Source organism: Hakea prostrata, chromosome 4 (genome assembly GCF_041222555.1).
Source record: "Hakea prostrata isolate BN-2017 chromosome 4, UWA_Hpros_2, whole genome shotgun sequence".
NCBI classification, from domain to species: domain Eukaryota; kingdom Viridiplantae; phylum Streptophyta; class Magnoliopsida; order Proteales; family Proteaceae; genus Hakea; species Hakea prostrata.
This window is the reverse complement of record NC_142603.1, coordinates 13,798,126-13,823,360: the sequence shown is the minus strand read 5'-3', so window position 1 is coordinate 13,823,360 and position 25,235 is coordinate 13,798,126. Positions and strand designations below refer to the sequence as shown.

The following is a 25,235-nucleotide window of genomic DNA, read 5'->3' as shown; positions in this document are numbered from 1 at the left end:
CCCGATATTTATTCTTTAATTCCAATAAACAATAATATACCCACCCCACATATAAATTTCTGAAATGGGAAGTTAGGAGCCACTTCCTTGATGTTTTTCTTGACAAGTAAACCAACACGAAAGTCTTGAGGAAATGGGAAAATGTTTTTCTTCAAGTGATTGTACAATTTTCACCTCCCATAATGATGATGTTCCCAAATCCACAAGAAAATGAAAGAACACATGATCTATATGGATTTTCGTCTGGTCTAGACAGAATTTCGGACATCTATTTGGTCTAATTTGACTAGAGGAGACGGGATTCTCTGTAACAAGACAGAGTCATACGAGATAATGCTCCTTTTAGACGAAAAAGAAATCCATCAATTTTCTGCAAAAATGAAAAACAAAAACACCCATATAGACATTATTCAAGATCTCATCATCTCATATCATAAAATTTCACCAAAAATCAAAAAAATATAAATAATAATAATAATAATAATAATAATAATAATAATAATAATAATAAAATCATGGATTAATAATTTATGTATATTATTATAATCATTTCATTTAAATACCAATAATAAATCAAATCAATATATGATTTAGGGTTTCAATTAAACTTTTGATCCTCTCATTGAATCTAATCCAAAATAAAATCAACAGAACAACTAACTAATCAAACGATAAAAATCACGATGTCATAACATTAATTATCATAGAAAATGACTTTGATACCTATTGTTGGATATGATTTATATTATTTCTAAAATAATTAAATCATGTATAATCAACGGAATTGTAGATAGATAAATATCTTTAGCATTCTTGTGGTAGGTTTGCATTTTCATCACTCCTTGAATCTTCTTAGTATTTTACTTTTTAGAATCATTCGCTTGAGTGTGTGTGGAACAACCTCATACCCAAACATTGCATTTAACAACAGAATTCAAGATCTCATCATCTCATATCATAAAAGTTCACGAAAGTCCAAGAAACATAATAAAAAATAAAAAACTTTCATAGATTAACAATTTAGTATTATTATAATCATCCAATTTAGATTACAATAATAAATCAAATCAACAGATAGTTTAAGGTTTCAATTAAACTTTGAATCCTCCCATTGAATCCAATCCAAAAGAAGATCAACAGAATACCTAGTTAATCAAACAATAAAAATAAAAATTCATAACCTTAATAATTATAGAAAATGGCTCTGATACCAACTATTGAATACGTACCGATTCATAATCCTTGAATGTAGGTTATGTTTTATAAGTTATAAACTTTTTATAATCTTCACGTAATCCATTAATGAGCCTCATGTAATCTTTAAGCATCATTTTCCGTTTTTCTTGTCTTAATTCAGATGCTGTCTCGAGGCAATATCCGAGTTGTAACATCAATATCAGGTAGTCTTCATATTTTTGCATTCGATAGCAAATCTTTACTAACTTGAGAATCTCCCTTCGATCAAAATCATCCAATTCTTCCATTTCGACAGTGAACAAACAATAATGATGTCCGTTTGCTCTGGACGTCGGTCTCTTACTAGATGGTACTTTTTCTGGACAAAAAAAATTATTTTTCTGCAAAAACTGAATCTGAAATTGCTCACAAGGATAGGATTCAATATCTCATCATCTCATATAATAAAATTTCACCAAAGTCCAAATTACGATCATAATGGGGAGGAATCAAGAATCGTGGGAATCATGGTTCTGATACCAATGTTGGTAATAAATCCATTTATCTCAATTTAATTAATTGATGGAAAAATCTTTACTTGGATTCACTTTTCTAAATTATGTAATATCTGCAGCAGAAGTAAATTGAATCCATGTAATTAATAGTATACAAAACGTAGAGATGTATATAATTAATAGTATACAAAACTTAGAGATGTATACATAAATTGCTCTAAAAAATAAGATGTCTAAGGTACAAATGTGAATGTAGACATGAATTTTACACATTCAACGATAAAACATGGAAGAATTTCATGTCTTTATAGTTTCTTTGGAAATGTTCTTCTGTTCTTTTGTTTTAATGAAATAGAAAAAGGGTTCTTTGTTGTTATTAGTTTGGACCCCTAATTCTGTCTTTCCTTCGATAATAATCCTCGACGCTCAAGGACAGTATCTAAACAGGCCTTCCGGACGTCCGTCTCTTACGAGCTGGGAGTTGGGAGGTTTGATGGTAGAGAGGTTTTTAAACTCGCAAAAATCTGCTATACAATGCAAAAATATGAAGAATGTCTGGAGGTAGTGTTACAGCTGGGAGCATTAAGACCAGACGGACTAAGAGCATTATGACAAGAATAACGTGATTTGGTGATTAAGGTCTACGGTAAGCTGATTCATTGATACCGTGAGGACTACCGAAGACTGAGAGCTCAAGAGGCAATTTCGCATTCAAAAATCGTGGATACTTATTTGTCGAAAATTTACAGTCAAATTGAATTTCTATCAGAACAATTTCTTGTGTTTCTGAGTGTACTCCTGCAAGACGATGCTTCCACAGAAGAAGTGATCGGTCGTTACAGGTTGCTGGAAGTTGATGTGTGGCGTTATTTGACGCATATCAGATACGGTGAAAACATAAAACTTGTTGCCTTAAACACTGGAAATTCATTTATTCATATTATTATAAACTTCTAATTTGGATCATAATAATAAATCAAATCAACAGATGATTTAGGGTTTCAATCAAACTTTGGATCTTCCTATTGAATCCAATTCAAAAAAAGACCAACAGAATACCTAGTTAATCAAACAAAAAAAAATAAAAATTCATAACCTTAATTGTTATAGAAAATAGCTCTGATATCAACTGTTGAATACGTACTGATCCACAATCCTTGAATGTGAAATGTGTTCTTGAGTTTTAAACTTCCTTTATTTTTCATGTAATCCATTAATGAGCCCCATGTAACCTTTAAGCATCATTTTTCGTTCTTCTGATCTTAATTCAGATGTTGTCTCGAGCCCACTCCCATTTGTAACATCAATTTCAGATAATTTTAGTATTTTTGCATTCGATAGCAGATCTTTACTAACTTGAGAATTTCTCTTCGATCAAAATCATTCAATTTTTCCATTTCAAAAGTGAACAAACAATAACGATGTTCGTTTGCTCCGGACGTCCGTCTCTTACGAGCTGGGGGCTGGGAGGGTTTGATAGTAGAGAGGTTTTTAAACTCGCAAAAATCTGCTATACAATGCAAAAAATACAAAGAATGTTTGAAGGTAGTGTTATAGCTAGGAGCATTAGGACCAGACGGACTGAGAGCATTAGGACAAGAAGAACGTGATTTGGTGATTAAGGTCTACGGTAAGCTAATTCATGGATGCCGTGAGGACTACCGAAGGCTGAGAGCTCAAGAGGCGATTCCGCATTCAAAAATCGTGGATACTTATTTGTCAAAAATCTGCAGTCAAATAAAATCTCTATCGAAACAAGTTCTTGTGTTTTGAGTGTACTCCTGCAAGACGATGCTTCCACAGAAGAAGTGATCGGTCGTTACAGGTTGCTAGAGGCTGATGTGTGGTGTTATTTGGCGCATATCAAATCCGGTGAAGACAGAAAACTTGCTGCCTTAAACTCTGGAAATGCATTTATTCATGTTATTATAAACTTCTCATTTGGATCCTAATAATAAATCAAATCAACAGATGATTTATGGTTTCAATTAAACTTTGGATCCTCCCATTGAATCCAAAAAAAAAAAAAAAAAAAAAAATCAATAGAATACCTAATTAATTAAACAATAAAAATAAAAATTCATAACCTTAATTGTTATAGAAATTGGCTTTGATACTAATTGTTGAATACGTACCGATCCACAATCCTTGAATGTGGGATCTGTTCTTGAGTCTTAAACTTCCTATAATCTTCACGTAATCCATTAATGAGCCTCACGTAATCCATTCGATAGCAGATCTTTGTTAACTTGAGTATTTCCCTTCAATCAAAATTACCAGTTCCTCAATTTCGACAGTGAACAAACAATAACGATGTCCGTCTGCTCCCGACGTCCGTCTCTTACGAGATGGTACTCTGTCTGGACAAAAAAAAAAATCCATTTTCTGCAAAAACTGAATCTAAAAATGCCCACAGGAATAGGATTCAAGATCTCATCATCTCATATCATAAAATTTCACGAAAGTCCAAGAAATATAATAAAAAATTAAAAATTAAAAACTTTCATAAATTAACAATTCATGAATATTATTATAATCCTCCCATTTTATCTTAATAATAAATCAAATTAACAGATGATTTAGGGTTTCAATTAAATTTTGGATCTTCTCATTGAATCCAATCCAAAAGAAGATCAATAGAATAACTGGTTAATCAAAAATTAAAAATAAAAATTCATAACCTTAATTGTTATAAAAAATAGCTTTGATACCAACTATTGAATACGTAACGATCCACAATCTTTGAATATGAGATCTGTTCTTGAATTTTGAACTTCTTATAATCTTCACGTAATCCATTAATGAGCCTCATGTAACCTTTAAGCATCATTTTCCGTTCTTTTGGTCTTAATTCAAATACTTTCTGGTTACATGAATCCAAGGAATTGAAATGAAATAAGATTTCAAATCTACTGATTCATGTTTCAAAAAATTAAATGTTTGGTTAGCCTTAATTCTATCGAAGTTTATAAAGTTTTGTTGGGTTACTCCACGTGAATTCGTAAATTTCATCAAGTTTATACTTATGGTGGAATCTATGGATTTCACCAAATACCTAAAAATGACTTAATTCACGTTTTTAGGCAAAAATGTGAAATATCTACATTTTATGAATTCAATGATATTTTACAATCAAATTGAAATAAATAGGAAAAATTACATGATTAGCCACTTTTAGATTTTCTTTTACAAAAATAACCACCCAATGTTTTACTTAACAAAACTGACTAAAACTAAGTTTTGGTTTACAAAACTAGCCAAAATAGTAATTTTTCATTCATTTGACATTTTTAGCCCCTAAAATTAACCACATTAAAAAGGAAAAATCACTATTTTGTTCAAAAAGAAAAAATCACTAATTTTTCATTCCCTTTGGACATTTTTACCCCTATATTGGTATGATTAATTTTAGGGATAAAAATGTCCAAATGGATGAAAAATCACTATTTTGACTAGTTTTGTAAATCCAAACTCAGTTTTAGTTAGTTTTGTTAAGTGAAAATTTGAGTGGTTACTTTTGTAACTGAAAACTTAAAACTAGCTAATCAAGTAATTTTTCCAAATAAATATCTGATTCATGAAATCCAGAGTTGTTTTACAACCAAACAAGTATAAATATTTGATTCATGAATTCAGGAATATGAAATCTATCGATTTCATGAATCCCATGGATGAATGTACCTCCTTGTGGACTTTGTGGCAATTATGTAGACTTAGCATGTTTCATCTCCTGTGAATGGATAGAGTATCTAAGCGGTGGGACCTTTAGGACTAAAACTTAATGTCTCAATCATGTATCAATTCTCCACCTATTCAAATACTTTTCGTCTGATTTTTTATTGGATAAAAACACAAACAAAGGTTATTTCTGTTTTCAAAATTACATGCCATTTTGTATGAATCGAAAGTAACAGAATCAAGACCCAACCCAATGAAGGTCCTAAATATTATATCTTAATGGTAAGGAATTTGAACTGATCACAAGAGGGTGAAAACAAGGAAAAGCAGATTAACACAAACTGGGATTGCATAGACCAAAATAAACCCATATCCTTGCACCACTATAACTTATTTATCACTTAAGTAATATTAATTCTAATCTTTAATGGAATGCATGTAGGAGAAGGCAAAGCACAAGTTACAAGGGAGTTAAAAGGAATTTGGCGCAACAATGCACAAATTCTTGATCTACTACCTCAGCTAGGAAAAGATGCATGGCCTCTAAAACTAACCCCACTCTTGGTAGAAATTGCAATAATCCTCCACGCTCATGGAATGGTTTATTAACTTTGCGTTAGAATCCTCCAATGACTCTAGCATGAAGAGTGTTGAGCTAACTATAAGAAATGAAACTGTATGGCTAAGCATTAATACCAAGTTTTTATCTCTTTCATAGAAAAATCATGTAAAGACCACCTTCGAAGGCCCGTTTATTGCTCCTATCCCTTCTTTTTTTTTTGCCAAAATAAAATAGTAGCGAATATATTAAATGAAAGAGTTTAGGTCATAGGACCTAAACAAACGAGAGGAATCCACAATAAACAGAGGTGGAATAGCCTACCATGATCTATCTAGGGATAACTTACAAGCACCCTTAGCAAGAAAATCAGCAAAACCATTGCCAACTCTAGAAAGAAACCCTAGAAAAGAAAGAACATTGTTTCCAAATATCTACCACTAAATTGAGACACATTCAATCTAAAGATGATTTGAGACCTTGGAGAGTATTAACAACAGGTAAACAGTCGAATGAATATGTAAATCAACCGCTCCTAAAGAAGAACCCAGAATGATCCCATCTCTAATGGCTTCAAGTTCAACAGACCTTGCTCCTATCCCATGAACCACGGAATATGCCCTCGTCCTTTTTTCTTCTAACTATTCTATAACCCATGAATTTTTTATGGCTATCTTGATTATTGATCTTTCATACAGGTTCATCACTTGCCTTCTATGGCCAATGATTCAAGCTCCCAAGAAGTCATCCCACAATTGATTGAGCTTAGCTACACACATCACCCTAGGACTAGCCAAATCTCTTTCTTTCGTTTTTGTGGATGTCTTTTACCGTTCTCAAACCAGCCCATCCCTCAAAGCCTCACGCTTGCATATTTTCTGTTTTATTTTTCTTTTCCTAGACTGTTTGTGAAAGAGTCCTTTGATTATATAAAATGGTTAAAAGACATAGAAGTTGAAGAGATAATGGAGGGGGAGACAATGAAAGAAAGTGGTATACCCCACCAATGACGAACAAATTTGAACTTCCTAGTTCCCTTATCTAGATAATTGAACAAGAAAATTGTTAGACCTAGGAATATAATGGAAATAAACATACTTAAAGTTAGAGACAAAATAAAAAACTTTTATACATCCAATCTAAGGACGTAGAAACACTTAATAAAGCTTGTCTTGACTCTTGAATATCAAGAGCCCCAATCTGAAGAGCTAGAAGCAAACCATCTTTATTGGTTTGAAGTTCCAAGATAGTTGTCGATGTACCTTCATTGCCCCTATATTGAGCTACTACAAGTTGCCTTGCGAGTGTTAAATAGTACAATCTCTCTCACTAAAATGAGTCACACCCTCTCAGGAGCCTTTCACAAAGAGTTGAAATACATTTATAATATCATCTCTATGAGCTATCTATCTTAGAATCCTCTCTCCCCTTTGTAATTTCTATTCACAATCGGTTAGTAAAACCAACACTTTTTATTGAAAATGTCTTCGACTTGATTTTTGTTGATGACATATGTAATATCACATTCTATATATAAAAAACGTCTTAAAAATAAAAAGATTAATAAAAGAAGAAAGAACGAATGAAAGACGCGACCGTGTGAAAAAAACTCAAAAATAAAAGTTACCATTCAATTTCGCAGAACAGGTTGCAATTTGCCGCGTTCTGAGTCTTCTGACATGGTGGACGGTGGACCCGCAGAAAACGCGTAAGCCGGGGGTATTTTTATTTTCGATAAAATGTTGAATCAGGAAATGTCAGGTTTGATTCCGACACATGATATTCTCCCCTAATGCCGCATATGGATGGAAATGCGACAAGGCAGTCATTTACCCGATTTTGCTGAAAAATACAAACGGTCCCTAACAATCAATCGATCGCCAAAAGCCGCCACTCAAAGGCCTCTTTCTTCAAAATTTCCATCTTGCTGCATCACTTGGCCAATCACGAGCTGCCACTTCAACATCGTGTTGTTTCCGTCCATAGAAGCAGCCGAAAATTCCATTAACAACCCTCGGCCCCACCAATAGCCCCACCAATAGGCTGAAGCTTCACAATCACGCTTCGAAACTTCCCCTCCCCTTCTAATAGGAGTATTACCCCCAAGTTACCCCCAACTCTAAGCTATAAGCTGTCTTTCTCCCTCTCTTCCGTCAAATTCTCCGTTCTTCTTATTACCCAGTAGATGACATTTGCCGATCGAAGTGGTGTAATTCGATCTCTATCTCTCACTCATGGGAGACCCAAACCCTAGCAACGCCAGAGCGATTCCGATCAGCTCACTACCTGGTGTTCGATTCTACCCTAATGAAGAACAGCTGCTATGTTACTATCTTACTCGGAAGAACGATAAGCTCCATGGTCTTGATCGTTCCCTTCGTTCTCCCAATGCTGATTTCACTTCTGTTGGGATGAATATGATTCAGGAAATCGATTTGTATAAGTATGATCCTAGCGACCTCCCTGACATTGCGTGTTTTGTTTATGGTCGTGGTGGAAGTAAGAAGCACTGGTATTGTTTTACTGTGAAGTCGTCGAGTGACCGTGTGAAGCGGAAGGCCGGAGGTGGGGTTTGGAAGAGAATGGGATCGGTACGGGATGTTGTGGGTGGAAAAGAAGGAGTTGTTTTGGGGAAGAGGAAGAGATTTGTGTTCTACCGTCGGAATTCGTCTGGTACCATGAAGACAGATTTGGTTATGTATGAGTACGCCCTCGTCGACAATCATATGGTAAGAGAAAGATTCGTTCTTCTTTTCTCCTTTCTATGAAAAACATAGTCCTGTTGTATTTGATCAAAATCAACTTCATTTTGGTCAGACGCTCACTTTCAGTTTCTTGGATTGATTATGCTTGTTAGATGTTAAAAATGCTATTTTCCTTCACGAATTTAGATAATCATCCGATATTTAGATAATCATCCCTTTTTTTGGTTTGGGGGGGGGGGGGGGGGGGACGGTGGGTTTGTTCTCAGGAGGGTTCAAGTAGCTAAGGAGTCTCTTCTGTTTTCCTGGGGCAGGAGATGTTCTCTAACTGTACAGAGGAAGATTCAAGTATTTAAGGATGTCTGATGCCTTTGATGGCTACTGAGCTTCATTTAGTCTTATGGTTCAGTTTGTGTCTTCTATAATGTAGGTGGAGTACAACAGTATCAGAGTTGTGGGTTAAGATTTCTGTGAGAACACTATCATATCCACTAATTGCTGATTGTTACCATTATATGACCTGAGGAAGGAATTAATTGTAAAAGAAAAGCGGTGGGAAAGGGAATATGATGGATACCTGATTAATTGAGGAAAAGAAAACTAAATCTATGGCTCTCTAGAGGAGATAAAAAAAAACTCCTATGGTTGTATTTGAGAGAACTAGAGTCTTTTATTTAATATTAGAGAACTGAATTGATTTCCTCTTTGTTTGATCACCTGAATTTACCAGAGAACAGGACCAAAAGGACATACCCTCCAACCTGAGGAAGAGTTCCCTGAATGCTGCAATACAATAAATGAGTCAATAATAAGAGGAAGAATCTACAAGATATATGTAGCTAGCTCTTAGCCTGCACTCGTTGGCTGACTGTTGTTCTAAATTAAAACCCTGGTAGTAGAAGGAACTACTTGTTTAATAGAGTAAAACAGAAATTCTTTGTTGACTCAATTAACTTATATATGAACTAACTAAAAAAATTATGTGTAATTGAGAAATCTGGACTACATATTCCTAAATCAAATAAAACCCCAAATCCTAATCCAACTTGGATAACTCAAAATACTAAATGTAACAGTAAAAAGGACAAATTAAAGGAAAAAAAGAAGCCAAAAACAAGCTCAGAGAGTGGCCCCCATCAGCTGATAGGGTATGGAAAATCTCTTACTTATAGAACAAAGCTTTCAGTTCTCTAACAAATGCTGGTCCCAAACTCTTACTATATTCTTAGTTCTTCCTCTTGCTGATTCTCAGGTGCATTTATACCAGCATTTTGTTTATCTTGCACTGTACCCTCACTGCAGGAGAGTAAATAAGAAAACGGGTTGTAGATTGTAGCCCTTTTACCCTCGTTGTAGAAGAGTAAATTGTACATAAGGACATTTATATATTGAATCCAAAATTGGCTTATGAGCTTTTCCATTTTAATGGCGCTTTCTTCTCTTGATGAGGGTTTTCTTGGAGTTGAACTGGTTTTAGTGTTAGGAACACTAGATCCTATTTTGACAGTGGGACAGTCTTCTAAGCAGATCTGCCATACAATTAAAGCTTTGGAAGCCTGTACTTGGTAAGGTGGCCTGTTCTAGGCCATTGTCTCTGCTTCCCCACTTCTCTTTCGCCTTTTTATTTGCTCTTCCCAGGCTCCATTGGAGTCCATTGAATTGTCATTGACATCATACCCACAACTTCTCCACCATCAGAAATATTCCGTACTGTGAGGATAAAATCCTCATTGGCCCCTATTACTTCAACCCAAATCTCAGTCCATTCTGCCAACTGGAAACCTTATTCCCCCTACTCCCAGTCTTATGACCAACACTGAAACCGTTAACCACTAACATTTTGTCCATCAGAATAATTCTGGAATGTGTCACCTCCATAATATGCCCGATATGTCAATCCTAATTTCATTACCCTGTCCATTAAAGCCCACTTGAATCCTAATTCTTCTCCACCTGCACTTAGTTTTAGGTATCCCAATCCGGCCATCCAAAGTGATCCTGACTTGGATGAAATCACCTTCCCCACCCCTTCATAATCAACTTAAAGCTATAGCCCCAACTGAGACCTCCAAAACCCTAAATTCAGTCACCCCTTTTGGCAACAGAAACCATAAGAGTGTAGGTCTTGGTTTGAGATCTTGACAATGGCTATCAATCCTATTGAGGTTACATCAGTCTTAGCTATGCAAACTGGAGATGCATGTTCTGCTTGTAGTTGATAGGTTGAAATTACTGGGTTTTAGCCTCTCACATCTCTGCGAAAGTGTTAAATCAGCCTGTTGCCTCGAGTCTGATCCTATTGTTGACATATAATCCACCAGATCTATGTTGTATCCTACTGTTTGCCTCTGGAAAACTAAAGTTTTCAGGCCTCAGTCAACTTGCACCATCAGAAAAACACTTCCAAGACATAAGTCCTGTCGAGATACTATTTATTGTTGTTATCCTTGTAATATTCATGCACGTCTAGCTGTGCTCCTATTCAGCTCCATAAAGAATATCATCATGTTGAGTAGCTCCAGATGTTGATGTTAAATATGGTAGCTGTGGTGGTGGTTATAGTGTGAAGTCAGCTGGTGGGATGAAATTTGAAGAATACTTAGATTGCATGTGACTCTTCCCCTTATAAAGCTGCTAGTTCCAACCTGTCAATGGCAGCCTGTGGGGATGCGTTTATGTTCTGGTGAGAAGTAACAATAGAGTTGAGTTTATCAGCATTAAACCTCAGTGAGAAATGGATTCTTTATGGAAGTTACCATTCTGTAAGATGAGCAATGTCTGCTTATGTTTCTTTTAAGTACTAAATCACTGAATAACCTGAGTATTGGTCACCGTGGTTGGGTAATGAGGATGTTCGGCTTCAATATCAATTGATGAAATCCAAGTTTCCAAAATACCCTGTTTGGATAGCTTCTGTGACCTCCCAAGCTCAAATGACTTAACAACCAAATTTGTGTCCATTATGTATCTTTATGAGAGTGAAAATTATATGATTAACCAGCAATTGGAAGGGGATTTTGGTATCTCATTTGGAAGGGATACATAAGAAATTGTATACATTTATTAGGGTAAACTATAAATTATAGAACAAGAAAATAGGATAAAGGAAGAAAGGAGGGATAAATGGGAAAGAAATTAGATGGTGACATTAAAAAACATCAGAACCTCTTCTACCAACAAAAGATGTGAACATAACTTACAATATAATAGTAACTACTACCTAGCCTTCAATAAGGAAACTTACAAACTAGAAATAACATCAAGCAAGGGAACTGAAATAAGATCTCTAACCAAGATAAAATTGCTATTGCAAAAGCATACCCTTGTGACTAACCAACACCTACCAACCCTTGTTGCTCAAAATATACAGGTTGGGTTGGGTTCTGATTTGGATTGGGTTTACATCCAATATTATCAGTTCAGTCACGATAGCACTAGCTGCTACATATGGTTTTGGCTGAGAGGAATTTCTATATAGATCAGAAACAGGCATATCTGGAATGTAGGCAACTCCCAGTACAAGGCAAGAAGGCTGAGATAAGTAGTTAATAATAGTGAATAATTGAAATGTAAAAGATAATTCTCACATAACAGTATCTTTGTCTCTATTTCTTTCTCCATTTTCATTTAAGTTCCTTGAGTAGTGATTACTTCATCACATCATTGCTTCTGTTAATTTTAATCTTGTCATTTCTGTCTGACAATTCAGAATTTGGATAACACAAATGTGTAAAGGGATTAACTAGTAAATAATTTGGATTTAGGAAAGAAAAATTCAATTTCTTCCTTCCACTTTTAGCTAAAATGTTTTATTCATTGTCATGTTTTGGTATGTCCATGTCTCCATTGTGCCCGTCCATTTTGAGATCCATTTCTTAGCAAAACATGACAATGAATACTCAAACTTTCTTATGACAAGAATATTTGTTGTATCCATGTTCATGATTTTTATTTTAATACTCAAACTGGATGAATATGATAGTAACAGGATTTCAGAGAATGACTAGTTTTGTATGAACTGAATGCATCACTTTGTCCAGCAATAGAATGTAGATGTGGTTATGCCATTTAGATGAATGTACGTGCTTGGCATTATTAAGTATTATTTGCCCCTGTTCTTTTATTTGTTCTTTGTTTTTTCTGTAAACAAACAATATTTGTTATGCTGATCCGTTGCTAAATTAAAAATACATTGTAATATTCATTTTGAATGCATAGAGATGGTCTAGCTGGACAACGTGTCAAATGTTAAACTCTATATTTATTCATTTACCCCATGTACTGCCATCCGTTCCTATGTATGTCCATGCGCTCTTACTGATAGTCTGATCAACTATTGAATTTCTTCCAATTTTCCAATTCCAATTTTCCAATCTTTTTTTTTTGCCACATTTTAAACTCCATTTAGGTTTGAAGCTTGACATGTGAACAGGGGCCTTAGGGTCTACCTGTCCACAAAATTTCAGTCGAATCTGATCTGCCACATGTGGAAGTAGGGCCCTGATCAAGGATTGGCTTTGTAGAGTCCAATAAGAAAGTGGTCTCCTTTTTTTAATAATACATTCCCTCAACAAACTGGAAAAATGTGGTTGGAGTATAGAGTGTGCTTATTTACTTTTCAGATATCCAATTGAGTAATCAAATATACAAGCTTAAATCTTGGATTCTGTGTGCAGGACTCTTTCTCCCTATGTCGAGTATTTCTTAAATCTTATCCAGGCACTAAAATCTCAAATCATGACCCAAGTTATTTTACTGAGAAAAGTGCGGATGTTCCTTGTAAAGAACACTATGGAGCCTCGACATCTGGCATTGGTGAAATATTAATGCATGCAGATACATCTGTTGGAACAGAAAATGAGATTCAGAGATTACCAGTAAACTCAGTCAGTGAGAAATATGATTCAGTTATTGCACAACAAAGTTCTCATGATGTTTTTCAGTTCCCCATGACCATCCCATGGCAGGATCAGCTGGTAAGGCCACTTTAACTGTCATTTTTTATTTTTGGGTCTAACACTTTAAATGTCTTCTGTAAACTAGAACTTCTTTTTGTAGAGAGGGGGGGGTTCTACTAGAAGTCTAGAACATGACATAAACTATTCAAGTTTTATACTATGTTGTTTTTGTCCGTTGTTCGCATATTCTTCAATGCCACAACTAATATTTCTCCATCTATTTCTCAGACTAATTGTTTACTCTGATTGGTTCTTCTGCTCTCTGCAATCATTTTGCCCCACTCTTATTTATTTATTTTTTTAAAATAAATTCGAGTCTTTGAAATCTAACCCACGTAAACTCTTTCGTCATATGCGGAGGAATTAGACTTGCATGGTGATGCTAATACAGCTATTTTCCTTGCATACCATTTGTGAAACTCCAACCACTGGGGCTTTGATTTTATTTAGTCTAGATGTGATCCTCTACCTAGATTCACATTGAGTTTTCATGGAAGCAAATGGTGGCATTAACTTCTCACAAAACAATTATTAAAATTTGATCTCTTTTTGGTGGTATATTTATTGGCAGCATCAATAATATATCATGAACTTGCTTTTCCTATGTAACGTGGAAATGACTTCCCCACCCACCCTCAACCCCCCCCCCCCCAAAAAAAAAAAAAAAAAAAACCGAACTCTTTCAGATTTGCCTGAATATGTCTGAGCTAGTACCTTATCATGATAATTGTTATGCAGGTGGAATCTTCAAAGGGAACTGTTAGTGGGACCACCAAATTTTTATTGGAGGGAGATTTTATGGAGTTAAATGATCTGAACTTCCCTCTTCCAGATATGGATCCTGTAGGATAGGCATAAAATCAGCTGCTTTTCAAGAAGTCATGCAATTCTACTTTGTACTTAGAGCAAGTTACCATCAGGAGTTCCTAAAGTGGGTTACAAAATGGAAAGTTGCTTTAATGAAGCAAGTGAAAATGAAAATTATGAAGAAAACTGCAACTTCATGTGAGTCCAATCCTACCATTGTACTTGGAAAAGATTACTGGTCAGAATCCCTTTTCTTCAATGGGTTGCCAGTAAGGGAATCATATTTAATGAAACAAGAGAAGATGAAGCTTCCAAAGAATGAGGCTGTTTGTAGTTGGATAAAGTCATTGTTGAGGATCCCATTAGATTATAAGGGAACATATTGCATATTGATATGGCTATGCTATTCCAGTTTTGTACTGTGATCTAGTTACCGTTCAGGATCCCATCTTGAAAAGATTACCAGAACGGGCATCAGTTAATTAAGCAAGAGAAAATGAAAAAAATGAAGATCCTACATGCAAGTTAATGTGGGCTTAGATGTTTTGGCTGGTGAAAACCCCTTGACTAAGGTAAGACTGGTTATTTATATTTATTTTCAGTATGTTGAAGTCTTTATATTCCTATCCCTCCCCTTTGCCTTCAGTATCTGAAGTCCTCTTTGCGTCCATTAACATTTGTGTACTTGTTTTTGCAATTTTAACAGGCACTAGTTGTCTAGTGAATTGAGAAGCGAGATAAATGAAGTTCAACTGAATCTCTTCGACCTATCCATGATGGGGTGGAGGTTGTTTTTCTTCTTTTATCATGGACCATTAGTATTTCATGTTTTCTGTGCTCTTTACTAGTTCAGTTATCCTGTCTTTAAGCCTTTTAGACTGCAGTTCCTTTAGTGGTTTTTAAAACCTTGTCTTAGTCTTTGTGTCTGAAGAATTATTTAAGGGCTTGTATCAAAAAAAAAAAAAAGAATTATTTAAGGATGCTACTATGTAACTTTGGACTGATTTGTTTAGTCATTAACTCTGCAGAGCCCTTGATATCAAACTATGCTATGTATACAAGGGGCGTGGCCTACTCTTAACACTCCCATGAGGATGTCACCCTCCTTCCTGTATGAAAAGATGCTCCTTGTTTTAATGTGCAGCGCAGCGCAGCACTGTACTGCCAAGAGTTGAAATCAAAATCTTGACTGTCCGTCTCGCTTTTTCACTTGCGAAATGGATGGTTGAGATTTTGATCTCAACCGTCGGCAGCAGGTACTGTGCATTTAATGCGCAGCATTTAAGTCTGCCGCCTTTTCGGAATATAGGTGCAGGCCACATTTCTGGCCAGAAAATTACTTCCCGTGTATTTAGAGTGATCTATCTATTGTTCCTCTTGTGTGAGTGCTGATAATTACAATTGCTATTGAACTGAATCGGTCAAACTTTATTCTGATGTGGGTTAAAAATGAGGAATTTTTTCTTTATTTACCATTGAAACCAATAAATTGGGGCCTCATTTAGCAATCTGAAATCAACTTGCACATGTATCAAGCATATCAGCAAGGCAAGTGAAAGTGAACTTTCATAATTCCGGAAAGTGAGACTGTTATTTTTATTGCTTGCTGCTTGCCGGCCATTACCTTATCACACCAGTCAATTATTAGGTCAATTCCAATCCACAATTAAACCAACCACGTTTCCAAGTGTAGTAATAATCGCACTCGAATGGCTATTCAACACAGTGCATATTCAATGTTGGTTGTCCGTGTCACGTAGGATTTAGTAATTTAAGACCACCATGGGCGCCTCTTAGGCATGTAGATCCTATAGCATTGCCTAAGATAGGTGTAACCCCACATGGAGCGTGGGAGAGATCACTGGCTTAAGCTTGTGAGCCATTGACACATTGTTGGTGAAATTAGGATTTACTCGCCCAAACTTCTGGGACTTTTGTAGGATTTTGCAAACTCGTTTCCTTCATCAAGACTACTTATGGTCCGGTGCATGTACAGCAAGGCTAACAACATACATATTCCTTTCATGTGACAACCACTGTCAACCACTTGGCTCTATTTCGCCTTCGTTTATTGATTTGCTACAATGCCTCTTCTTTTAGTCTTAAATGTGAGTTTGTCTAGTGGTCTGGTGGTGGTTTAGTGGTCTCAAATTACTTTCATATGGTTTGATAGTTTCTATGTTCCATGAACAAATTCTTTTCGATCATTTGTTTCTCACATTATGCAGTTGTGTGCTCTTTGAGTTGGGCATGAGATCGTTACCGGTTTTTGTTAAATAGACTAAACTTCGGTGGGACTATGTTAATGGGGTAGTTCATAGAACTAATGCTTACATAGGTCGAACCCAAACGTCCAAACATTGCATAGCGACGGGTGCAAGATCGCTACAACTACATCTCCTCTTATTTTAATTGAAAAAAAAAAATGTAAATTATCTAGGTCAACCGTTCAAGTAAAAAAAAATTTGACGAGAGTGGGTACAAATGACATAGGTCTAGGGCTGCAACTGGGCCGGGCTTTTGCAATCCCAAGCCCAGCCCTATATGGTATAATTTGAGCCCATTCCCGCCCTAATTGGCCCTAATTGGGCCGGGTGGGGATGGATTGGCCCGACCCCCCGCCCCTAAGGCCCGCCCCGCCCCGATTGGCCCGCCGGCCCTAATTGCCGATTGGCCCAGGCCCTAATTGGCCTTGTCCCTAGCTTTAATTGGCCATATCTTTGGTCGTAAATATCAAATGTAAGACAGGTAGTAATTGAAATACATATTAAAGTAATTAAATACTTAAATTCTAAACTCAATTCTGGAAAATAAAATATTAAAGATGTCAACAAATAATCCAAAACTTAGATTCAATATGTATTTAACTATTTATACCCATTTAGATTTTAGAGAAATAGAGAAATCCAAATTTCTAGGGTTTTTTAATTTACTCTCTCTCTCTCTCTCTCTCTCTCTCTCTCTTTTATTCTGTTTTTTCCTTTGGTTTTTCTCCAGCAGCAAAGAGTTAAAATTATTCATGAAATAGAATAAGTAGAGAGAAGAATTGTAATTAAATTTAGGCATATTTGAAAGTCAAGTCAATTATAGAGAATGTCACACAAACTCTTTTGTAAACTTAGAAACATTAGAGATTCATAATTCAAAAGGAATCGATAAATGAAAATTTTATCTTCAAAGTCAAGAATTTAAGCCGTAGGTAGGTATGTTTTCATTCACAACTGCTCAATAAATTGATATCTTTATTCAATACAAAAAAATCATATTCAAAACCTTGTTAAATCGACAATAATTTAGTATTCAACAAAAAAAAAAGGTATTTTTTTCATAGTTAAAGAAAATGATGTTTTAGTTACAAATATTGCTATATGTTTTTAATAATTTTTTTTGAAATATCATAGTAAATTTGTTAGATATTCATGATGAGAAGTTAGGGTATAGATTTGTTAGATATTAGTTCTTTATGTAATAGTTATTATTATTTATAATATATTATCTCGCCTTAGTCAAAAAACAAAATCCATATTTTATTGAACTAAAAATGACTTTGTTGGAAAAATAAAAATTACCTTAAAAATAATATAAAAAGTGAATTTATAGTATAATATGATCAAAGTGACTAAATATCAAAATCAAGACTCATATCAATGTTAGTATGAAGATCAGGGTAAAAATCTAGTACTGTAGTACATGATCATCGTCAAATTATATTAAGATTATAGCCAAAATTAGGGTCAGGATCAGGGCCAAAATCAAATAGATGCTTATTACATTGGTAATGAAGTTATAGTTTATTTTTATTAATTTTCTACAAAACATGATCATGTTTTTAAAATTTGACACGTGTCAAATATCCACCTTTATGTATTACAATTAATTCCTCTCAATGGGGTGGAGGGTCCGAGTCTAGACTCAAATCGGCCAGGATCGGGGTCGGGCTAATATCGGGCCAAGATCGGGGCCAGATCGAACGGGGCCAAGATCGGGCCAAAATCGGGGCAGGATCGGGCCAAAATCCAGGATCGGGGCCGGCGGCCAAAATCGGGCCAGGTCGGGTCAAGATCGGGCCAAAACGGGGCGGGTCGGGCAAAATCGGGACGGGCGGGAAGGAGAGAATCCGGCCCGCCCGTAGTCGGCGAATTTGCCCAACCAGGCCAAATCTTTAGCCAGCCCTATTCGGGCTCAGGGCGGGCTTAGGGCGGGTGAGGGCCGCCAGGGCCAAACTTGCATGTTAAAATGGGGAAATTCTTCGTACGAAAATTTGAACTTAACTACCGAGGCACCGACCAACTGAAAAATCAATTGATATTTTGCCGATCGTCACTTCCTGCTTCAGTCACGTATGTTTTCTCCCTTCTCCTTTTGATGATTCCGTTTCGTTTATTGTTTACCTAGTTCTTCTTAGATTTAATGGATTATATCTCTGTGTTTTTAGGAGTTTTCGAGCTAATTTTATGCCAAGAAATTTTGAGGGGAAAATAGAGACGGCAGCCCTTGCTAAGGGTTTTCTCAGCGGTAATGCCCATTCTCTTTTTTCCTTTTCTTTTCGTTCGATGTTTGCTTCTTGGTGTTTTTGTCGTTATCAATTGGGATAATCTGGATGATCATCAAGAAACGGTCTTGTTGATCATTGACTCTTCATATTATTCAATTTCTTAGGGAATGTCTTCCTGTACTCTAATTGCTGAGATGAAAAAAATGCAGATATCCTTCATGCATTTATCAAGTTTTCTATTGAAGTACCCTACATTTGCTTTTTCAGAGTTTTCTTGATTTTTGTTTGTTATACATGTCTATCCTTTGATTATTATGATTTAATGGGTTTTTTCCTCAATCCGGGTGATTAACTGCTGAAATAGGAACTGTGTTCACAATCCTGAAAAACCTGAAGCTACTTGTCTCCAACCTATAATGGAAAGGGAAAGAAATCCTGGGTCCGTATATCTAGTTATTTTACAACAATGTTGGATTAGGATGTCATGGTTTCTAGATTGTCAAGCGGGTAGATGGTCTGTTCTACATTTGTGGCGTGGGAGGAGTTTGTGAGACAATATTCACTTAACTAATTGAAGTTCTGTTGGGAACTATTCTCATCTATCTATAAATTTGGATGCAGTGGTTTATCAGCCAGTCTCATTGGGTGAGCATTAACCTTTGTATATTTACTAGCAGTCACTCATAATTAGCCATTCACCTGGCACTCCTTCCCTCATTTCTGTCATGTACCTCTTGTCAAAACCTGTGTCTCCTTTGGGTTGTTTCAAGTCTTGACTTGTATATCGTTTTTCTTTCATCATTTTGTTAATAATATCAACTAGAAAAGTGGTCTAATATCTATATAATGATAGTTTGGTCATTTTATCTTGGAATCTTCATGACTAGTAACTCTTGTAAGCCATTTAGTAGCATTGTGTGTATGGTACTCCATGCAAAGAAGCTTATGACCCTCATTTCTAACAAAACATATGATTCTTTAGAGTGTTCAGCTGTTATATGAAGAGTTTGTTTAGTCTATTGGCCTTTTGTGTCAGCTTTAACATGCGTGCATTTGAATTTAAACTTCCTTCACCCATCCCCCCCAGAAAAGAAGGGGGTATTCTTTGAGGTTAACAACTTCAAATTGGATCATACAATGTTAAATTATACCATACCCTGGCAACATTGTGTAAGACTTCTCATATGACCCTAACACCATATTGGTTGCCAATTTCTTTTTCCCTCGAAATTTTCATGTAGGGTACATTGTAGATACCAATGCCTTGAGGGTTTTCATACATACTTCAGGAATATCTTTCACATGTTGATAAATCTTTTCTAATTTAAAAAATTGCATGAAAGCCTAATGGTCTCTACCTATGACCTTGTTTGCTGAAAAACCAATTTTCTTCATTACTGTCTTCTTTTTCAGAATAGGAGCTTTATTATCATCAAGACAAATGAATGCCTCAATATATGCCATAAAGTATGACTAGAATATGTCTTTTTCTTTTCATTTTTTTTTCTTCTACTTATGGGGATATTTGGCTATAAGATATGATAGATTTATAATGAATTAGAGTGTATAAGATGTACATTAAAAATTTCACTTAAAACGCCTCGACTGCCACAAAAGCGCCTCGTCTACTCATCACCTCAACTAGCCTAAACCACCTCGCATCGCCTCGTCGCCATGACAACTATGAGTTCCACTGAAACTCTCGTAACTCCCAAACCCCTAAACCAAACCCTAAACCCTTTTAGGTCTATCTTCCCCTACACCATCTCTACCTCCGCTCCAAACCCTAGGCCTATCTAAGAGTCCTAAACACATTAGTAGACCTAATCCTACTTGGAAATTCTGCAACTATAGATTGTTTAGAACAGAAGAATTCTCTTAAATTTTCAGTCCTAATCTTAGCCTAGACATAACCCTGGACCTACCTACTCCTACATTCAAGCATTGGGAACCCAATCAGACCTAGCTGTAGGGTTCCTTGAGAGTTCTGAGAGTGATTAAGCTGCTGTTTTCTGGGTTTCAACCCAAAACAGCAAGGGCTTAAGGCCTATATTGCTCCTGGTTCAATGTTAGAGGATCTTGAAAGCTGGCCCAAACCCTGTGTTACATCAAATTGTTACTTATGTAGCAATAACTTTGAGCATTAATTGGAGTATATCTTCAGTGAAAAATACCATGGGAAGCATGGTAGAAGATCTCGCTCTCTTCGAGAGATCTTGCCACTTTTTTTTTTTGGATATGAGGTTCATCCGGGCTAGCTTGCGCGCACCACGATTACATCCTCAAGGGAGCTTTTATATAATTAATGCCACCGAATGGGTGCAAACCCAAGACCTCCCCTAAGGAGGTTGAGCCTTTAACCGCTTTACTAACCCATCATTGGCAGAGATCTTGCCACTTTGAAAAAACCAAGATCTCGAGATATGCGATTTTTTTGCTTCAACTCGGTGGCCCATGTCGGTGGGTTATAAGGTTCCAACTGGGCTGAAACTTGGTATTTAGCCTATTTAAGGCCTTTTGAACACATTGGTGGCCTTGGATTTGTCTGAAAACAACCCTAAGTATGATTTCTAAGTCTACTCATAGTGTGAAACCAAAATGTTGTAGGATTAGGGAATGTAAGGTTATACAACATGTAATATATAACATTTAAGGCATATAAATGAAAAGCAAGTGTATCAAATGTATCAAATAATCTAAATGTCATCAAAATTCTATTTATATGAATATCACAATCTCAATTTTCAAGAATAGAATAATAAAATTATACAACCATTAGAAGTTCTATATAAGTCATTAAATTACAAGTTCATGAGACAAACATAGAATGATTGATCTTCCTTTGATATTGGAGATGTGCTAAGAGTAGTTGCAAGTGAAAATCTATCCAAAATCTGCAAAAAAATGGCAAAAATTGAGAGTTCCAGCAAGATATGACAAGATACAGGGCGAATATGGCAAAATCTCGAGGAAGATATCCCAATTGTTTGCTCTCGATCTCCATCTGGTCTCACTTCTTTGAAAAAGCAAGATATCTCGCGAGATCTCCCACCATGGGGAAAGACATCCACTACAAGAATTTTTACCTTTAAATCCATCAGTTTTGGTGATCTTTTAGTCTCTTATATGCAGTGAGTGATGACTTCTAGCTTTGGGGCTATTTCTAAAAGCCATGAATTTTTATATATATATATGTACTTGTTTTTTAATGCTTAAAGCTATGAGTTGTCTTGTAGATGCTATCTATTTTTAACCAGCTCTTTAGCAAAATTGCTAGTTTGATATGCCAGGCTCAATGGCATGGTTGTCAAAGCGTCTGCCTAGGCGGCAAGGCGGTTTTTCAACCGCCTTGTTTTGAACGTTTTGTTAACATGCAGTTTTTTGCCGCTTTTTCATCTAATTGCTACCACTTTGTCGCTTTGTGCACCTTATTTCAGCCTAGACGCCAAAACGGTCGCCTTTTTTACATTTTGTACATAATAATATTGTTTTCTTGATTTTTTTAAAATCAAATTTCATTCTACAAAGCCGTATACGAACTTAATAGTTAGTCATTTCGGAATCGGGAATCAATGAATCATTAAATGGATAAGGCACTTATTTGGCATCACACTATCATAGGGGTAAGTGAACATGTAAAATTATTACTTTCATTTTTGTATTTATAATTTGATATAGTTTATAGTCATATGTTATGATGCTTGATGAGATGAACTTATGCTTGTGTTCTTTTTTGAATAATCTTTCATAATTCTGATTCTTGAATGTTTGTTTAGCTTATAATAGAAAGTTTTCAGCTTAAAAGTAGTCGTATTGAAAAAAATTGACCCAACCACTTTTGTCACCTTATTGCTCGCCTAGGTGCTGCTTTGTCCCCTAATTGCCTAGGTAGAGCCCCAACCACTTTGGTCGCCTTTTCGCCTTGACAACCTTGATCAACAGAGACTATTAGTGGGACCTGTGATAAAGAAAGTCTTACAGCAGAAGAGGAATCTTGTGTTTCTCCTTCTGCAGGACTGCGTAGGAGAATTCTGTAAGATAAGCTGTGGTGATTTTGTTGACCGGAATTTTTCTGTTATTTGAGCTTCTTTCCCTTGTCCTAAGTAATGCAAATTTTAGTTGACTGACTTGGTTTAAATGCACAGGCATCCTGTGAGATCTCAAGAAGGAACTCATAAGATCACCGAGACTGATCAAGCTAGGTGCTGCTGCACAGGCACGTATTGAAAAGCACAGGTATTTTTAACTATTTGGTCCGTCTTCATGATCCATTTTTGGTCTGAGTAAACAAACTATAAGTGAAGACTTCAATAACATATGACACTGGTGCTGTTGTTATTTGTGAAAGCTACTTGAATTCCTCATTGCCTCCTCCAACAGAAAGCTCCAAGAAGATTTGACAGATGAAATGGTGGGGTTAGATAGACAGCTCAAGGAGAGCAGCATTTTGATAAACCGATCGTTGCAAGACACGGAGAAGGTATAACTCATAAACAGAAAATTGAAACTATATTCTTTATTTTAATAATTTCATTATCTTATAGTGCTTTGGTGCTCTTGCTGTCTTTTCTCTTTCCCCCCGTCTTCTAGGACTGACTCAAATCCTGTTCAAATTCAAGATTGCTATCCTGTAAACTTGAAGAAAAACTAATCTGTTTAGAAGAGTGTGTGGACTCATCAAGTCAATTTGTGTCAATCATGGACAGCTTGCACTTTGGGTATCTACTTGAATAATCACCTGTATATTTGTCTTCTGTAGGCATATCATCTTTAAGGTCTCTACTTTGTTCTGCATCAATGTGTCTTATCTCATTGACCGAAAGTAGAGCAATAAGATGGCAAAAGAGTTTTGACCTTCACATATGAAGGGCTTCATGCTTGTTACATCCTTATTGTCCCACAGACTAATGATGTGGGCCATGTGGCTATTCCAACTGTTGGTTACAGTGGACAGGATATGATGCGACATGTCTAAATTTTAGACCCAGGTTTAATAAAAAAAATTCTTATGTTGAGAGTTTGAGACATGCCTATTGTAAGCCAAAAATTACCGTGCACTCTCACATGTTCCCGGAGTTTTTAAAGGTCTACTTCATCACTTTGACTAGTTCACTAGAGCTGAAATTTCACATATTAGCCGTGGACCTTGTGTTCAAAAAATGGGGGTGCCATCTGACCTGTAAAGAGCTGTAATGTGGTCTACAGTATTGTTATAGCCTATTATCGATTTCCTTTGTGGTGGTTGTGGTTGTTTTGAACAACTGAAGAGTTTTAGTGTCTTGATTTATTTGTGGATATGTCACAGCCCATTGGCTTTTCAATCTTTGTTTCTGTTAATTGATATGGGGGCATTCTCTCGTGGGAATCTCAAACTGTTGTGAGCCCTTCCACTGCAGCTGAATGTGGTCAACTACAGAGCCCACCCTTTCATATTTGTCATGGCTTGAGTGCAGATAGTTGATTCAACAGAGATGGCAGTGGAGAGTAGCTTGGCATGCTCTGGCCATGCAAATAAAGTCAGAAAGTTCCCAGACTTCATGTTTAACTTGGCTTTTAATTTTTTTCATGACTTGTGCCTTTATCATGGTTGTCCTTCTCATTCGTGTGACCAAGTATTATTGTCAATGAAAAACTCTCGTACTTAGTACTATTACTGTTCATGTTGTATCAGAGAAAATATGGTAGTTTGTATCTTACAGTGGGCTATTACTATTCATGTTGTATCAGAGAAAATATGATAGTTTTCTTACAGAGGAGCTCCGACTGCTGTGAGTTCTGTATCAAACTATTTCTTATTATATGCAAACACCATTCCACAACTAGAACGAAAGCTTAATGATGCTGAAATCAGAAGAGATCAATTTCATTAAAGGAAATTAGATGGATACTGTGAATTTTCACAAGCAAGGTATCATCTATGCCCTTAAGGCGTGAACCATGAACGAGTTTGAGTGAGAACTGAGAACCCGAGGCAAATTCGTCTACATATAAAGAATAATAATGCTTCCTGCCCCTTTGTCCTACACTCCTAAGTCCTACCTGGTGGAGAGATCCAAGAACGATCTCCCGTTTTATGTGGAAGAACAGTGAATCACGCCTGGACCTTGCTACAGTTCAGTGCCATTAATACACTGAACCATTAAGTGATGTAACTTGGGTCGTCGTATTAAGATCTCGGTTGAGATTATAATCTCAATGAAATTTTGACTATTGATTCTTGATGGTTGATATTCTGTCGAGACTGAAATTTCGATCTGATGGCCGAAATCAACGCATAATGGTTCAGTGCCATTAATGACGCAGAACCAAAGCAAAATTCATCACGTCCAAGCTTCATAGAGAAAA

General features: G+C 36.1%; 1 protein-coding gene and 1 long non-coding RNA gene across 4 annotated transcripts; both read left to right on the top strand.

Moving 5' to 3' along the window:
• The first annotated feature begins 8,047 nt into the window (after positions 1–8,047).
• Positions 8,048–16,174, top strand: LOC149018060 (protein FEZ-like). The gene is made up of 4 exons (XM_089152382.1): positions 8,048–8,657; positions 13,307–13,606; positions 14,327–14,967; positions 15,102–16,174. The coding sequence occupies exons 1-3, from the start codon at positions 8,163–8,165 to the stop codon at positions 14,438–14,440; spliced, it is 909 nt and encodes a 302-aa protein (XP_089008508.1). The 5' UTR covers positions 8,048–8,162; the 3' UTR covers positions 14,441–14,967; positions 15,102–16,174.
• A 2,476-nt stretch (positions 16,175–18,650) lies between these two features.
• On the top strand, positions 18,651–24,980 carry LOC149018059 (uncharacterized). 3 transcript variants are annotated; one of them, XR_016172893.1, is made up of 5 exons: positions 18,651–18,735; positions 18,831–18,910; positions 23,036–23,126; positions 23,239–23,370; positions 24,344–24,980. It is a non-coding gene; the product is annotated as an uncharacterized LOC149018059 (long non-coding RNA). The 3 variants fall into 3 exon arrangements; XR_016172892.1 differs by having other exon boundaries at positions 24,287–24,980; XR_016172891.1 differs by having other exon boundaries at positions 23,481–24,980.
• Positions 24,981–25,235: the final 255 nt, after the last annotated feature.

What these genes read in the sequence shown, in the direction of transcription:
- LOC149018060 (XM_089152382.1), top strand. Translation starts at nt 8,163, where the DNA reads ATGGGAGACCCAAACCCTAGCAACGCCAGAGCGATTCCGATCAGCTCA. An exon ending in CCCTCGTCGACAATCATATG is followed by an intron (nt 8,658 to 13,306) that starts GTAAGAGAAAGA and finishes TTCTGTGTGCAG; the next exon opens with GACTCTTTCTCCCTATGTCG. An exon ending in TCCCATGGCAGGATCAGCTG is followed by an intron (nt 13,607 to 14,326) that starts GTAAGGCCACTT and finishes ATTGTTATGCAG; the next exon opens with GTGGAATCTTCAAAGGGAAC.